This window comes from Cebus imitator, unplaced genomic scaffold, assembly GCF_001604975.1.
Source record: "Cebus imitator isolate Cc_AM_T3 unplaced genomic scaffold, Cebus_imitator-1.0 Scaffold21, whole genome shotgun sequence".
Classification (NCBI taxonomy): Eukaryota; Metazoa; Chordata; class Mammalia; order Primates; family Cebidae; genus Cebus; species Cebus imitator.
Window position 1 is genome coordinate 9401808 of NW_016107336.1, and position 18891 is coordinate 9420698.

Sequence of the window (18891 nt, forward strand, 5' to 3'; positions counted from 1 at the left end):
TAGACACACACATATATAGTAAATCGATATCCAACAACTGTGCAAAGGCAATTCAATGAAGGAAATAAATATATGTTACAATTGGATATCCATATTGAAAAAAAAAAAAAAAACTCATCCTATACATCACATCATTTACAAAAATTAACTAAAAAATGTATACGACATAAACATAAAACCAAACTATAAAACCACTAGAAGAAAACTCAAAAGAAAATCTTTACAACCTGGAGTACACAAATAATTCTTAGAGACAACATGAAATGAAACAGAATTTAACAAGCCAATTCTAAAATTGATATGAAAATTCAAGGGGCCCAGAATTGTCAAACCCAAGTTCAAAAAAGAAAAAGTTGGAAGATTCAAATTTCCCAACTTCAATATAGCCTACAAAGCTTCTGTAAGCAACATAGTGTGACAATGGCACAAGGAGAGAAATATAAATTAATGAAATAGAACCGAGAGTCCAGAAATAAGCCCATACATTTTATGGGCAACTGATTTTCAACAAGAGTGTCAAGACCATTCAATGGGTAAAGATTCAACATGTGGTACTAGGACAACTGGATGAATGTGGACCATTACATCACACCACACATAGAAATTAACTCAAAATGAATCATAAACCTAAATGTAAGAGCTAAAACTCTATAGTTATTAGAAGAAAACATTGGGTAAATCACTGTGACCTTGGCCATGGTTTCTTAGACAAGACATAAAAAGCATAAACAACAAACAAAAAAAAGAATCAGAGTTTATCAAAACTAATAACACCTAGTCTTCAAGGAAACAACATGAAAAAAGTGAAAAGACAACCAACAGAATAGGAGCAAATATTTGTAAAATATATATCTCATAAGGGACTTGCATCCAGATTATTATTCCTTTTACAACTTAATAGTAAAAGGAAAAATAACCCATTTTTTAAAATGAGCAAACATTTGAAACTAGCCTGGCCAATATAGTGAAACCCCATCTCTACTAAAAATACAAAAAATTAGCCAGGCGTGGTGGCGCACCTGTAGTCCCAGCTGCTCAGGAGACTGGGGCAGGAGAATCACTTGAACCCAGGAGGTGGAGGTTGCAGTGAGCCGAGATTGCACCACTGCACTACAACCTGGGTGACAGAGCAACACTCCGTTTCCAAAGAAAAAAAGAGAGAGCAAAGAGAAAAGAATAGAAAGTCCAGAAATAGACTCACATGAATACAGTCAAATGATCTCTGCCAAAAAGCAAAGACAATATATGAAGAAAAGATAGTCTTTTCAACAAATGGTACTGCAACAACTGAGATCCACATGCAAAAAATTAATCTAGACACAGACCTTATACCCTTCCCCAAAAATTAACTCAAAGGATCATAAAACTAAATGTAAAATATATAACTCCTAGAAAATAACATAAGAAAAAGTCTAATTGACCTTGGGTGTGGAAATGTCTTTTTGGATATGACACCAAAGGCATGGTCCATGAAAGAAATAACTGTTAAGCTGGATTTCATTAAAATTAAAAACTTCTGTTCTATGAAAGATGTCTAGAGAATGGGAAAACAAGCCATAGAATGGGAGAAAATATTTGCGAAATACACATCTGACAAAAGACTGTCATGCAAAATATACAAAGAACTCTTAAAACTCAACAACAAGAAAATAAAGAACTCAAAAAAATCAGGCCGGGCGCAGTGGCTCCCGCCTGTACTCCCAGCACTTTGGAAGACTGAGGCGGACAGATCACGAGGTCAGGAGATCAAGACCATCCTGGCCAACATGGTGAAACCTCGTCTCTACTAAAATACAAAAAACTAGCCAGGCATGGTGGCACGCACCTGTAGTCCCAGCTACTTGGGAGGCTGAGGCAGGAAAATTGCTTGAACCTGGGAGGCGGAGGTTGCAGTAAGCCAAGATCGCACCATTGCTCTCCAGTCTGGGGACAGAGCGAGACCCCATCTCAAAATTAAAAAAGAGAAAATCTCAAAAACTGGGCAAAGATCCAAACAGTGCCTCACCAAAAAAGATGTAAGATATATAAATAGCAAGTAAGCGATTTGTTATTCACCGACAACACTAAGCACTGGCAAAGGCAGGGAGAGAGAGGAACTCTCATTCACTGCTGGTGGGAATGCAAAATGGTATAGTTATTTTGGCAGTTTCTTATAAAACTAAATATACTCTCCTCATATGATCCAGTGATCATTCATGCTCCTTGGTATTTAGCCAAAGGAGTGGAAAATTGATGTCAACAAAACACCTGCACACTCATATTTTTTGTTGTTTTTTGTAGAAACAGGATTTCACCATGTTGCCCAAGCTGGTCCTGAAATCCTGGACTCAAGTGGTTCACTCGCCTTAGCCTACCAAAGAGCTGGGATTACAGGCATGTGCCACCATGCCCAGCCCACACTCATATTTAAAGCAACTTTATTCAGCTGTCAAAACTTAGAAGCAACCAAGATGTCTTTCAGTAGGTGAATGAATAAATACGTGGTACATTCAAACAATGGAATAGTATTCAGCACTAAAAGGAAATGAGCTACCAAGGCATGAATAAGACATGAAAGAACTTAAAGTGCACGTTACCAAGTGAATGAAGTCAGCCTGAAAAGGTTTCATACAGTTGGAGTCCAACTATATGACATTTGGAAAAGGCAAAACTATGGAGATGGTAAACACATCAGTGATTGCCAGGGATTGGGGTAAAAAGAAAGTTTTAGGCAGAGCACAGAGTATTTTTAGGGCAGTAAAATTATTCTGTATAATACTATAATGGTAGGTACATTCCATTATACATTTATCAAAACCTACAGCATGTACAACACTTAAGAGTGAACCCTAATGAAACTGTGAACCTTGAAAGATAACGACATGTGAATGTAGGCTCATCAATTGTAACAAGTGTAAAACTCTGTTAGGGGATGCTGACAGTAGAGGAGGCTGTGCATGATGCAGAAGCAGGGGGATACATGAGAAATCTGTTTCATTCAATTTAACTGTGAACCTATAACTGCTGTAAAAAAATAAAACTTATTAAAAATCAAAAATGGGCAAAGAACTTGAATAGGCATTTCTCAAAATAAGATATATGAATGGTGTATAAGCACGTGAAAAGATGCTCAACATTATTATTCATTAGAGAAATGCAAATTAAAACCACAATAAGACACTACTTCACACCTACTAGGAAAATAGAAAATGTCAAATGTTGATAAGGACATAGACAGATTGGAACCCTTGTATGCTGCTGGTGGGAATGTAAAATGGTACAGACATTGTAGAAAACAGTTTGGCAGTTCCTCCTAAAGTTAAACATAAATTTACCACATGGCCCAGGAATTCCACTCTTAAGTATATACCCAAAGAACGTGAACTCAAACAGATATAGCTGTGCAGCATTACTCATAATAGTCAAAGGCGGAAACAGGCCAAATGTCCATCAACTGATGCACAGATAAACAAAATGTGGTATATGCATTCAATAGAATTTTACTCAGCCATACACACATGCTATAACATAGATTAACCTTGAAAAAACTATAAGTCAAAGAAGGTGGTCACAAGAGGCTACATGTTATATGGTTCAATTCTAAGAAATGTCTACAATAGGCAAATCTATAAAGATAAGAAGTAGAACACTGGTAGCTTAGGACGAGGTTGGGGTGGGTATGGAGGGTGGGATAAAGGGTACGGAGTTCTTTTGGAGGTGATGAAAATGTTTTTAAAATTTACTGTGGTGATGGTTGCACAAACCTATAGCTACTACAAAAAGCACTGTACACTTCAAATGAGTGAATTATATAGAATGAGGTATCAACAGAACTGTTTAAAAAAAACCCTGAAAATCCAAAATAGATTCAATTACACATATATGAGCCAAGCAGTATCTCAGATAAGCAGGAAAAATGTGTACTCTTAAGAATATACTTAGGAATCTATCCCCCAAGATATTCAAGTAAAATTGTGAAAAGATGTGCAAAAATTATTCACTACAAGAGACTGAAAACTATCGAAACATTCATCAGTATGGGACAGATTCAATAAACCATGGTGTATCCATACTACAGGATACTATGACACTTTAAAAATAAAAATGAAGACTACACTAATTCTTCTATTCAATGATCTCCACAATATACTGTTAAGTGAAAAAATCAAAGTTGGGAAAAGTATGTATATCAAAGAAAAGGGGAATTAAATAGATATAAACAGACATAAATGCTTATTAAAAAACAATGATGGTTGGGTGCAATGGCTCATGCCTGTAATCCCAGGACTTTGAGAGGTCAAGGTGGGAGCATCGCTTGAGCCCAGGAGTTTGAGACCAGCCTGCACAACATGCAAGACCCCATCTCTATAAGAACTAAAAAATCAGGCATGGTGGCATGCGCCTGTGGTCCCAGTTGCTGGGGAGGCTGAGATGGAAGGATCACCTGAGCCTGGGATGTCAAGTCTGCAGTGAGTCATAATGATGCCACCACACTCTAGCCTGAGCAATAGAGTAAGATCCCGTCCCAAAAAACAAAAAACCACACAGAAATAATGATGGAAAATAAAATTTTAATGGTGGGAACAAGATACAAGGAACAGAGAAGGAAACTAGACTAGAAAGAAAATAAATGAATCCAAATATATATCCAATTAGTAGCATAACCACACAGAAGACTATTTTCAAGTGACTTTAAAACACAGTAATTTGGCTCTATCTTGTCAATAGGATACATCGTACAGACTAAAACAAAACTCCAAAAAAGAGAGTTAACTGTCTTTATAAATCTTATTGTTGTTGACAGAAAAAGATACAGTTACAAGATAGAAGTAAAAACTGCAGTCTTAAATCTGAATTAGAAATATCAGTATAAAAAGAAAAAAAGTAAAAAAAAAAAAATAGGAATATCAGTATGAACTCATGATTTATTTTTCTTTCAAATTAAAATAACATCTAGGTTAGGTGTAATGGCTTATGCCTGTAATCCCAGCACTTTGGGACGCCAAGATGGGAGGACTGCTTGAGCCCAGGAGTTCAAGACCAGCCTGGGCAACATAGGGAGACCCAATCTCTACAAAAAAAAAATTTTGTTTAATTAGTCAGGCATGGTGGTGTGTGTCTATAGTCTAATTGGGAGGCTGAGGTGGGACTGCTTGAGCCCAGGAGGTTAAGGCTGCAGTGAGCTGTGTTTGTGCCACTGGACTCCAGACTAGGCAACAAAGAGAGAGACCCTGTCTCAAAAAATAAAAATGAAGCAAATAAAATCAAATCTAACTCTGTCCATTGAAAGAAATCTAGAAACAATGACCAAACAAGGAACAAGGAATACCACTAGCACCACACTGCAGTATCTAGGCACTGCTTCCCATGAAGAAAGATCAAGAGCTTCTTGGAGAGGTGGCTCATTCCAGGGCTGGAGCAGGAAATACAACATCTTGTGATGACAGACAGCAAAGAAGCAGTCAAAGATTACTAGGGTCATGTAAAGATAGGACAGTTTGAATATGAAAAAGAATAATAACTGCATTGTCTTGAAACATATTAGATATGTTAAAATATATGAGTTCATAATAACATGAAAACGAAAACAAAAATACATTTGAAGGATACTAAAAAAAACCTCGTTATTTTCACAGTTAGTAGGTAAATGGAAAGAATCGTAGAACTATACTTACCATTCTATATAAACCACTATATAAATCACTGGGTAACCAAATAACTGTCAATAGGGAACGTTTCTCTTTATAAAACTATTCCAGCCAATAAATGAAAAAATAACAATTCAAGTACTGTATCACCATTTTGCAAACTCTCATGAATTAATAGATCTAAATACTAAACATTTAAGGCTTCTAACATCACACACACACACACACACACACACACACACACACAGAGAGAGAGAGAGAGAGAGAGAGAGAGAGAGAGAGACCTAGACCTTATGTGCCTTTCATACCTCACGTGCCTTTAGGAAGGAGATGGAAGGAGAGTATTACCTGTTAAATAGCCTTGCGCCCCCACCCCCATAAAAAGGACTCAGTAAGTTTTACATCCAACTGAATTACCAATTTACAGGAAAAATAGAGGGAACAGTCAAACATCATTACGTGAATGAAATCAGCAAGACCCAGACTATGGGAAACTCTACACAAATAAAACTCAAGAATTTTTTTAAAATAGAGACTGAGGGGGAAACATTAAAAAAGAATTAATAAATATGTTAACTCTTAAAGGCAGAATAATAACCTGCCAGAGGCATTCACATCCTAACTCCCAGAACCTCTGTACATGGTATCATACTTGGCAAAAGGGACTCTGCAGTTACAATTAAGGATCTTGAGAGGGAAAAAAAATTACCCTGGATTATTCTAGACCTAAGATATCACAAGGGTTTCCCTCCCCATCTGTTTTGTGGTAAGAACTTGACATCTATGCTCTTAATAAATTTCAAGTACAATATACATTATTATTAACTATAGTCACCATACTGTACATTAGGTTTCCAGAACTTATTCATCTCATAACAGAAAGCATGTACCCTTTGACCAGTATCTCTCCTTTTTCCGCATTCCCCACGACCTGGTAATCACCATTCTATTCTGTTACTATCTATAAATTCTATAAATTTGACTTTTTAAAAAAAGATTTGACATAAAAATAAGATCATGCAGTACTTGTCTTTCTATATTTTAGAAGTATTTTGGCTTATTTCACTTAGGATAATGTCTTCTAGGTTCCATGTTGTCACGAATAGCAGGATTTCCTTCATTTTTAAGGCTGAACAATATTCCTTTGTGTGTCATTTGTTGTGTGTGTGTACATAAACGCATATATATACATACACCCCACATTTTCTTTATCCATTCATCTGTTGATGGACACAGCAATTTTCATATCCTGGCTATTGTGAATAATGCTGCAATGAACAAGGGAATGCAAATATCTCTTTGGGATAGTGATTTATTTTCTTTGGATATATACTCAGAAGTAGAGCACATGGTAGTTCTATTTTTTTTTTTTCTTTCATTTTTTTTGAGGCAGAGTTTCACTCTTGTTGCCCAGGCTGGAGTGCAGTGGCACAATCTCGGCTCATTGCAACCTCTACCTCCTGGGTGCAAGCGATTCTCCTGCCTCAGCCTCTCAAGTAGCTGGGACTACAGGCCTGCACCACCAAGCCCAACTAATTTTAGTATTTTTTTTTTAGTAGAGACAGGGTTTCATTCAGCATGTTGGCCAGGAAGGTCTTGATCTCTTGACCTCGTGATCCACCCACCTCGGCCTCCCAAAGTGCTGGGATTACAGGTATGAGCCACCGCACCCAGCCAGTAGTTCTATTTTTAATTTTCTGAGAAATCTTACCATTTTCCATGATGGTGTACCAATTTACATTCCCATCAATAGTATACAATTTTCTTCTCCACATCCTCTCCAATACTTTTTAACTTTTTATTTTTTTATAACAGACATCCTAAATGGTATGAGGTGATATTTCACTGTGGTTCTGATTTACATTACCCTGACAAATACTGATGTTAGTTATCTTCTCATATTTAGATGAGCTTCTCATACATTTTGGATATTAAACCCTTATCAGACATGATTTGCAACTATTTTCTCCCATTCAGTAGACTGCCATTTTGTTTTGCTGATTGCTTCCTTTGCAGTCCAGAAAACTTTTTAGTTTGATGTAGTCCCACTGTTTTATTTTTGCTTTTGTTGCCTGTGTTTTCATGTCAAACCCCAAAAATCACTGCCAAAACCAAAGTCAAGGAGCTTTCCCCCTATGTTTTCTTTTAGGAGTTTTACAGTTTTAGGTCTTGCATTTAAGTCTTTAATCCATTTTGAGGTAATTAACGTATATGGTATAAAATAAGGGTCCAGTTTCATTCTTTTGCATGTGGACATCCAGTTTTTCCAATACCATTTATTGAAGACACTATCCTTCCCCCATTGTGCATTCTTGGTGTCTTTGTGAAAAATTAGTTGACTATATATGTGTAAATTTATTTGAAGGGTCCTTATAAGGGGGAATCCTTAAAGAGACAAGAGTACTTATAAAAAGAAGGCGAAGAGCCACAGTCAGAGGAGATTTGATGACAGAAGAGGTCAGACAAAGAGATCTGAAGATGTTATACTGCTGGCTTTGAAGATGGAGAAAGACGCCAAGAACCAAGCAATGCAGGCATCCCCTAGAAGCTGGAAAATTCTCCCCTAAAGTCTCTAGAATGAGTATAATCCTGCTGACACCTTGATTTTATCCCAATGAAACCCATTTTAGATTTCTGACCTCTAAAACTATAAAAGAATAAACGTGTAAGTGTTTAAGCTAGTGTGTCATAATTTGTTAGCAGCAATAGGAAGATAATGTATTAATGAATCGCAATATATGGCTCTTATTTGGTTCCTAATTTTTCTTAAAATAACTTACTAAAAGATTTAGAAATGTGAACCCTGGACATGTGACATGAAGGAATTATTGTTTTATAACTGTTATGATGTTGAGGTTATATTAGTAAGTTTTAAAAAAGAACATACATCTTTGAGACAGTAACTAGGAAGCCCTAGGGATGAAACAATGACGTCTGTGATTTGTGACACATTGATGGGGCAGGATTGGCCATGGGCTGATAAGCATTATAGCTGAATTTACTTTACTGTCTACCTTTACACATGTTCAAAATTCTCCATAATAAAGTTTTTGTAATTACAGAAAGCATGATTCCTAATGGTAAGATGTCAGAAAAAATCCTTGGTACCCAGTACACAAGGATGTACATTTTCTTTTATTCATCCTTATCCTAAGGGTTTTAGCCAATACACCAAAACCAAGCAAAACTGTTGTTAGTCTGTGAAATATTTTTAGAAAACCTTTTAAAAATCCACAAATTGGCTGCATGTGGTGGCTCATGCCTGTAACCCCAGTACTTTGAGGCCAAGGCAAGTGGATCACCCAAGGTCAGGAGTTCAAAGTCAGCCTGGCCAACATGGCAAACCCCATCTGTACTAAAAAATACAAAAATTAGCTGGGCATGGTGGCAGGTGCCTGTAATCCCAGCTACTCGGGACACTAAGGCAGGAAAATCGCTTGAACCTGGGAGGGGGAGGATGCAGTGAGCCAAGATCGCACCACTGGCCTCCAACCTGAGAGACACAGCAAGACTCCACCTCAAAAAAAAAAGTCCGAGACGGGCGCAGTGGCTCACGCCTGTAATCCAAGCACTTTGGAGGCCAAAGTGGGCGGATCACCTGAGGTCGGGAGTTCAAGACCAGCCTGACCAACATGGTGAAACCCCGTCTTAAAAAAAAAAAAAAAAGTCTATCAATTGCAGAATAAATGTTTTTCATTCTTATAATAATAAGCAGGTTACCCATAAAAATCAATAAGCCAAGTGTAGTTTTATTACTATATGCCAAAAAATATAATTTTTAAAGGCACAGTGGCTCATACCATTAGTCTCAGGTACTCAGAAGACTGAGGGTAGAGGGTCACTTGAGCCCAGGAATTGGAGGATGCAGTGAGCTATGACTATGCCACTGCACTCCAGCCTGGGCAACAGAGTAAGATCCTTGTCTCCAAAATAAATAAATAATAAAAATACAAAAGAACAATAGCATTTATGATACCCTCGAACACTTTAAATTACTTAGGAGTTGGCCAGGCACGGTGGCTCACACCTGTAATCCCAGCACTTTGGGAGGCCAAGGGGGGCAGATCACGACATCAAGAGATCGAGACCATCCTGGCCAACATGGTGAAGCCCCGTCTCTAATAAAAACATAAAAATTAGCTGGGCATGGTGGCACGCACCTGTAGTCCCAGCTACTCAGGAGGCTGAGGCAGGAGAATCACTTGAACCCGGGAGGCAGAGGTTGCAGTGAGCTGAGATTGCACCACTGCACTCTAACCTGGTGACAGAGCGAGACTCTTGTCTCAAAAAAAAAAAAAAAAGAATTCTGATTCCTTCAATTTTCTTAGTGAAGTAGGAAGCAATGCCTCAGCTGACAATAATGATTGTAGAAGAGGTAATAGTAGGACCAAGGGGAAAGGAAAAGATGTAGAAAGATGTAGAATAGTTGTTTAACTGAAAGAGTGAATGAACTAGGAAAACATAGTGGCTGGGCACGGTGGCTCACGCCTGTAATCCCAGCACTTTGGGAGGTCAAGGCAGGTGGATCACGAGGTCAAGAGATCAAGAGGTCAAGAGATCAAGACCATCCTGGCCAACATGGTGAAACTTTGTCTCTACTAAAAATACAAAAATTAGCTGGGCATGGTGGTGTGCACCTGTAGTCCCAGCTACTCGGGAGGCTGAGGCAGGAGAATTGCTTGAACCCGGAAGGCAGAGATTGCAGTGAGCCGAGACTGCGCCACTGCACTCCAGCCTGGCGCCTGGATACAGAGGGAGACTCTGTCTCAAAAAAAAAAAAAAAAAAGAAAGAAAATATAGTACGACTCTCAGGCAGCATATTAAGGGCCCACATGATGGTCAGGAATTTAAAATGAAGCCAGTTAAAGGGGTTTCGTGTTTTCCCCCAAGCCACCTTCAGTTGCACTAGTGCAGGTATAGAGTAGGTAGAGTGGGATTAGCCAGTATTGCATTTGTTTTGTTTTGTTTTGTTTTTGAGATGAAGTCTTGTTCTGTCACCCAGGCTGGAGTGCGGCATCACAATCTCAGCTCACTGCAACCTCTGCCTCCCCAGTTCAAGGGATCCTCCCACCTAAGCTTCCCAAGTAGCTAGGATTACAGGTGTGAGGATTACCTAGGATTACCACCACACCCAGCTAAATTTTTTAAAAATTATTTTTAGGAGAAATGGGGTTTCACCATGTTGGCCAGACTAGTATCAAACTCCTGAACTCAGGTGATCCATCTGCGTCAGCCTCCCAGAGTGCTGGGACTACAGGTGTGAGCCACCATGCTCAGGACAGTATAGCATTTAATCAAAAGAGGACCATAAATCAAGAATGAAGAGAGAGAATAGAATTAAGAATGAATATAAGGACTAATATCCAGAATCTACAAAGAGCTCAAACAAATCAGCAAGGAAAAAAAAATCCCATCAAAAAGTGGACAAAGGGCATGAACAGACAATTTCCAAAAGAAGATATACAACTGGACAACAAACATGAAAAAAATGTTCAACATCACTAATCCTCAGGGAAATGCAAATTAAAACCACAATGAGATACCACCTTACCCCTGCAAGAATGGCCATAATTAAAAAGTCAAAAAACAATCGATGTTCGTGTGGATGTGATGGAAAAGGAACGCTTTTACACTGCTGGTGTCCACTATGGAAAACAGTATGCAGATCCCCTAAGGAACTAAAAGTAAAACCACCATTAGATCCAGCAATCCAGATCTTTTCCTTTGGGTAGATTTCCTCTGGGTATCTACTCAAAGGAAAAGAAGTCATTGTATTAAAAAGACACAGGGACATGCCATGTTTATAGTAACACAATTCACAATTGCAAAGACGTGGAACAAACCTAAGTGCCCATCAACCAATGAGTGAATGAAGAAAATGTGGTATACATACACCACGAAATACTACTCATCCATAAAAGGGAACAAAATAATGTCTTTTGCAGCAACTTGGATGAGTTGGAGGCCATTATTCTAAGTAACTCAGAAAATCAAATATACGTTCTCACTTAAAAGTTGGGAGCAAAGCTATAAGGGAACAAAGGCATAAGAATACCATAATAAACTTTGGGGTCTCAGGGGGAAGGTTGGGACAGAGTTGAGGGATAAAAGACTATATGCCGCCAGTGTATAGTGCTTGGATAACGGGGGCACTAAAATCTCAGAAATCACCAACAAAGGACTTATCCACGTAACCAAAAGCCACCCGTACCCCCAAAACTACTGAAATAATAACAAAATTTTTTTAAAAAAGAATCAATGTAAAGGTATGATTAATGGGTCGGCTTAATGAAATAGATGTCACATGGGGTGGTAAAATTCTTTAAGTTCAAAGAAATGAGGTTCAGATTTTAGAGTTCCAGCATATCAAAATCACCAACAGTAATGTCACTGATGAAAGTGTGAATCAAGGCCAGGCACGATGGCTTATGCCTGTAATCCCAGCACTTTGGGAGGCTGAAGTGGGTGGATCATCTGAGGTTAGGAGTTTGGGACCAGCCTAGCCAACATGGCAAAACCCCGTCTCTACTAAAAATACAAAATTAGCTGGGCGTGGTGGCATGCGCCTGTAATCCCAGCTATTCAGGAGGCTGAGGCAGGAGAACCACTTGAACCCAGGAGGTGGAGGTTGCAGTGTCCTGAGATTATGACATTGCACTCCAGCCTGGGTGACAAGAGCAAAATTCTGTCTCAAAAAAAAAAAAGTGTGAATCACCAGCAACTACACACCTATAGTGGTCTGAATTGGTAGTGGCTGCATTTACAACTATGTAACTATCATTATGTTTTCATGGGTGGTCAGGTTGACTTATTTACATGTTGAAATATATTTTATCTCATAAATTATATGTGATTTCCCTTTACAGTACAGTTAGGAGATTATGGAAATTTTTAAATTCATGTGTATCAGATATTATCTATAAATTTTATTTGAGAATTGAAAAGGGAGAAGGAGGAATTAAAAGAATGCACTGACAGGATTGAAACTCACTTGCCCTAGAAAAAATTTTCATGCATATGTAACAAGGTGACAAAAAGCACAACGTTAAGAGTAAAGAATTGACAACATCCTGGATGTTCACCTATATGGCAGGTAAAAGGAATAGGCAACATCGATACATATTAACGGGTAGATAAACCTCATCTCTTTTGGCAAACTAAAAATGGCGTGTCTTTTGAATAGTTTATAGGATATATAATTGAGGTGACACCACTATTGGGAAGTATCCTCCTCAGAATGCCAAAGGAGCTATGATTTTGAATTCTGAGAAAATACATGAAATCCTAGCACACAGCCCTGCACTACATAGGGCTACATAGTTATAAATGCTTTCACTGTTTTCTCCATTTTTTTTTTTTTTTAATTCTGAGACAAGGTCTGGCTCTGTTGCCCAGGCTGGAGTACAATGGCCCAATCACGGCTCACTGCCATCTCAATATCCTGGACTAACTTTTTTTGTAGAGGTGAAGTTTCACTATCTTGCTCAGGCTGTGTTTCCTCAGTTTTTTAGCTTCAACTTACCCTGTGGTTGCAGATGAAATGTAAATGTTACTAATCCTCATAATATACAAAGTAGAACTGACAATAGGATATTGAAGAGGTTTATAAAAGTAGAGAAAAGGAGTATGGATATTCCAATCTCCCCAGGCTCAAGCAACTCTTCCACTAATTTACCAGGTCTATGGCCTAAAGTAAGATACCTATGCCTCCTTTTCTACAAAAAAAGGAAAATAATAGTACACTGATTTCCTAAGGCATCTTAAAGGCTAAATGAGACAATGCAAATAAAGCATTTGAGGCCGGGCGCGGTGGCTCAAGCCTGTAATCCCAGCACTTTGGGAGGCCGAGGCGGGTGGATCACGAGGTCAAGAGATCGAGACCATCCTGGTCAACATGGTGAAACCCCATCTCTACTAAAAATACAAAAAATTAGCTGGGCATGGTGGTGCGTGCCTGTAATCCCAGCTACTCAGGAGGCTGAGGCAGGAGAATTGCCTGAACCCAGGAGGCGGAGGTTGCGGTGAGCCGAGATCGCGCCATTGCACTCTAGCCTGGGTAACATGAGTGAAACTCCGTCTCAAAAAAATAAATAAATAAAAAATAAAGCATTTGAGAGTGTCTGGAACTCACTAAGGACTAGGTAAATGGTGGTTATCATACTTAATTGTATTTATGTGGGAAATTTTGTCATAATACCATTTTAAAATTTGAGGACTCCTGAAATTGCAGGACCATTCTTAGTCAATATCAATTGTCAGACTACATATATTATATATATGCCTATTTTCTTCTTTTTTTTTGAGACGGAGTCTTGCTTTTGTCACCCAGGTTGGAGTGCAATGGCACAATCTTGGCTCACTGCAACTTCCGTCTCCCAGGTTCAAGCGATTCTCCTGCCTCAGACTCCCGAGTAGCTGGGATTATAGGCACCCACCACCATGCTCAACTAATTTTTATATTTTTAGTAGAGATGGGGGTTCACTATGTTGGCCAGGCTAGTCTTGAACTCCTGACCTCGTGATCCACCCGCCTCGGCCTTCCAAAGTGCTGGGATTACAGGCGTGAGCCACTGCACTGGCCTATTTCCATATTTTTCATCTTCAATTATGACTTCTCCATTGGACTCAGGACCCCAACTGTCTATCGTCTCCATTTGTATGTTAAACACCTTCTCACACCTAACTCAGTAAAAACTAAACTTTTTATATCCTTCACCCCATTTGTTCTTCTCTCAGTCTTTCCTATTTCAATAAATAGCACAATCAAACCTACTGCTCAAACAAGGCAATTATCCATAATTCCTCTCTTTCAACCCTCAAACCCAGTCCAACGGGAGCTCTTACTGGATCTGCCACCAAATCATAGCCCAAATTTTCCACTTCTCAACATTGCCATCGCTATCAAATCAGGCCTAGCCACCATTCTCTCTCTCTGCTGCTTCTGTTGTTCCTTTATAGTCAACTCCCCACAGAGTAGACACCCTCTACACACATACAACTTTCCACTGTATTTTTTTTTTTTAAGACAGGAACTTGCTATGTTGCCCAAGCAAGTCTCAAATTCTTGGCTTCAGGTGATCTTCTGTCTCAGCCTCCCAAGTAGCTGGGACTATAGGCACAAGCCACCATGCCCAGTTCCCTCCACCATATTTAGAATAAAATACTATGACTTTATACCTGCCTCTTCAACTTCATCTTTCTCAACACCTCACTTGTTTAAACTCTAGCCAGGATGGCTTTTTATGTTCCTCAAAAAAACTAGGGTCTCTGAATTTGCTGTTTCCTCTGCTTCAATCATTCTTCACTCGTCACTCATGTTTCTTCAGTGTCTGCACTCACGTCACCTTTCCTGACCACCCAAAATACAGTCGCAAAATCATTTCATACCATGTTAATTTACAAGCACATGCTACCTAAAATGATCTAATTTCTATACCTGTCTACCTCTTTCTAACACAATTGCAGGGATCTCACTTTCCCATCTTCTGTTAAATCACCCCCTCAATTAGGTCTTTGATGACCAACTATTTAAAATTCCAACATCTGCATCTTGCCTAGTATTCACTATTCCTTTCACTGCTCTTTTTCTCCAAACCACTTATCACCATGTAACACACTATACGTTTTATTTATCTTGCCTGCTTATTCCTAGAATCTAAGTCCACAAAGGCAAAGATTTGTCTTTTTTTCACATTGTATCTGCAATGCCTAGAAGAGTGAGTTCCTGATAATAATAGGTCATCAATAAATATGCTAATGAAGCTAAATGAATGAGGCTTGTCTTGTTCAAAGCTGGATGGATCCTTAGCATCTTGAATACATAGCATACAGGAGGCATTCAAATTTACTAATACAATGACTGTGACTGAGACATTAAGATTCTGAAGTACTACCAAATCCAAAGAAAAATTGCATTTTGTTCAGTATAAAATGAAACTGAAGTACGATTCTATTTGTATGCTCAAAAATTTCTATGACACACTTTTTAAAATAGAGTTAAATATGTTTTATTGTATCTCCAAAAAAAAAAAAAAGATTACCCAGTTGGGTAACTTAGTTTATAAAACATAAAGCAACAGATTAATTAGAATGCCCTCTCCCTAAAAATGTCAGAAAAGTTTTTATACTATAGAATTCAACAGAAAGGGGAGAACTAGTAATTTAGGAAAGACAGCACAGAACTGAATGGATCAATGTCCTTGAGTAAGCAAGAAGGCATGGAATCTAATACTTTTGTGGAGGGAATGGCATAAATGAGGAAAACAGGCAATTCATCTATTATAATAAGGAAGAAGGTAGATTATATAGTCACAGCTACAAGGCAGTGTATAGATAAGGTGGCGGGAGGCTGCGGCAGTTCTCTTCCGATTGCTGAAAACTGTCTTGGGCTACATTACCTAGTGAGGAGCACAAAGAAAAGGTGTAGTAAAAACAGATGAGAAGCTGGATGAGACCTCCGATGGATTCTAACTCTTAACGAAGAGTTAAAAACACAGCACCAAGTGGAAGTAGGGCTTAGAGGTATAACAAAAAATTAGCACACTGTGGTATCACAGAATATCAGCGTGATCACTGACGATACATCTGAGGAGTGAAATGGCCCAAAGCCAATTTACAACAGCTTGTGTAGAAGATGGCACATCAATCTTCACTTGGGAAGAGGTGCAAACATTATCAAAGCGCTGTCTTTCTACAATAGTCTATGCTGCAGCATAAAATCAACTATCTATGGCCAGGGGCAGTGGCTCATGCCTGTAATTCCAGCACTTTGGGAGGCTGAGGCGGCGGGAGGATCACCTAAGGTCAGGAGTTCAAGACTGGCCTGACCAACATGGAGAAACCCTGTCTCTACTAAAAACACAAAATTAGCCAGGCATGGTGGCACATGCCTGTAATCCCAAATACTGAGGAGGCTGAGGCAGGAGAATTGATTGAACCCGGGAGGCTGCTGTGAGCTGAGAGTGCACCACTGTACTCCAGCCTGGGCAACAATTGTGAAACTCCAACTCAAAAAAAAAATAATAATAATCAACTATTTTGAGTGTGAATATGTATATGCCCTTCTCACAGAGTAAATAAATTTAGCTTGTTTCTTCCAAAGAAATAATCTCCCAAATGATAATGATATATCAAGAGATGGTATGTAATGAAGCATCAATGTGGTTAGTTCTCAAACTTTATTATCCTTATAAAAAGTCTAACCTTTCCAAAACTCATCTGGCTTTTACCATTAAATCTGCATCATAATTCTAGAATTTGCCCTTCTCTTTTTGAATAAAAGGTTTCGAAGTACAGCCTATTCACTGAGTTATGAGAATATGTTACTAAGAAGAATCACTTCATTCACTGGAAGTTGCAGCCAGCATTTTAAAGCAACACTGCCACCAGAAGACAAGAAAGAAAAGTAACTACTAACAGGGAATGTTAATGACAAAATATTTATCTGGGCTCCCAACGTGGCTACCTTACAACCTGCCTACCAACGACTCTTCAGAAAGGCCCATTTCTTTTTGTACCTCATCTTTTTGTTTATTTTTTCCCAGCACTGGCTTATCTACTAGGACACAGTTTCAAATTCAAGTCAGTCCTAAACCCCGAGGGGAAGCAAAATGACAGCGAGTTCAATTGCTTTCTGCTCTCAATAAAGAAAAAGCAAATAACGTCAGGGGTCAGCATCTTTTCATTAGATGTAAAAGTAAACACAATCAGGACCTGTTTAATCCTTAAGGATGCTTTAGAGACGAAGATAACAACATCCCAAACATAAAATTTATTTTAAAAATAGGTAAAAACCATTAAGAGGGAATTAACTTGACATCTCCTTTCAACCTAAAATCGTATCCTAATGTACTATGTGTTGGTCTGGGTAGTGTTTACACAGGTGAGCACAAATGTTGAAGTATTTCACTGATTTCTTTTTTTTTAAATAAGTGATCGACATTGTGTCCTACTGCCAAGTAACTCCGCAACGTATCACGGAACCGCGGAATTAGTCATTGTTCACAGGTGTAGAAAAATGTGGTCAGAAGTCAGTCCTCGGATCGCGTACGAAGAGGCAGGCTGCCCAGTGGGGACGGGGTACCCGTGTTTCCCCCTCTTTTTTTTGGCGCGATCTCGGCTCACTGCAACCTCCGCCTCCCGAGTTCAAGCGATTCTCCTGCCTCAGCTGGGATTACAGGCGAGCGCCACCACGCCCGGCTAATTCTTGTATTTTTAGTAGAGACAGGGTTTCATTATGCTGGTCAGGCCGGTCTCGAACTCCTGACCTCGTGATCCGCCCGCCTGGGCCTCCCAAAGTGTGTTTCCCCTCTTACGCGGCGGTTCGGTCGGGAGCTCTCCCGGCACGGCGCTCCCGTCCGGGATTAAAGGGCCGCAACGGAGGGCGTGACCAGCCCAGCCTCGCCGTCGTCGCTTACCCGGTAGTTGCTCGAACCCACCCAGCCGGTGAGCGCGTCGACGGTCTTGCCCAGGCGGCCCAGGTCCTCCTCCAGGTCCGGGATGGCGCCGGGGGCGCCGAGGTAGAGCAGGAGCTCCTGGCCGACCTGCAGCCGGCCGCCGACGTCCTTCTGCTGCACCTGGGCGCTGAAGTACTCCATGCTGCGGGGCTCCATGGCTGCGGCCGCCCGCCCGCCCGCCTGCCAGTCTGTGAGCCGCCAACTTTCTCCGAGCGCCGCCCAACCTCTAGTGCGGGTCCCCGCGGGAGCGGGCGGGACTCACTTAGCCCGCTAGAGGCGCGGCTTGCGGGGCGCAGCGGGCGGCGGGAGCAACGCCAAGCGCTCAGCGGCCCCCAAACTACTCAAACTCGGCGCCCCCCGAGCCCCAGCCCGCTTCAGAGGCCGCGGCCGCGGGCGACGTCAGCACGCGCGTGACGTCAGCACGACGCCGGCGAGGGCCTTCCCGTCCGGCTATCGCTTCGCGACTGAGGTGGCGGCTGTAGCTGCGGAGACCGCTGGGAGTGACAGGACCACTAGGGGGAATTGGGGCGCGACTTGGGTCGAGCCCCCCGGGAGGCGGGCGGTTCTGCACGGGCCGCTGTTGGGGTACCCTGCCCTCGCCCTGTGAAATGTAGAACGTTTCCAAGCTTTCCTCCACTCGCTGCTACTCAACTCTTGGGAAAGTTTCTGGTACTTGGCATCCTCCTTTCCCACCCCCACTGCCATTTTTTTTAAAAAAGCGGAATACACGTTAATATTCTTCTTTATCAAAAACATCATGAATTCTGCTTCCAGCCACTACCACAGTCACTGTGTAATACTAAAAAAAA

General features: G+C 40.3%; 1 protein-coding gene across 1 annotated transcript in view; it reads right to left on the reverse strand.

Annotated features, from left to right (window-relative positions):
- Positions 1 to 18596, reverse strand: part of LOC108299440 (CLIP-associating protein 1-like) — a 33840-nt gene extending 15244 nt beyond the window's left edge. The window contains exon 1 of the mRNA XM_017521756.2: positions 18044 to 18596. Coding sequence (XP_017377245.1) covers positions 18044 to 18238 — 195 coding nt within the window. The 5' untranslated portion in view covers positions 18239 to 18596. The remainder of the gene's footprint in view (positions 1 to 18043) is intronic.
- Positions 18597 to 18891: the final 295 nt, after the last annotated feature.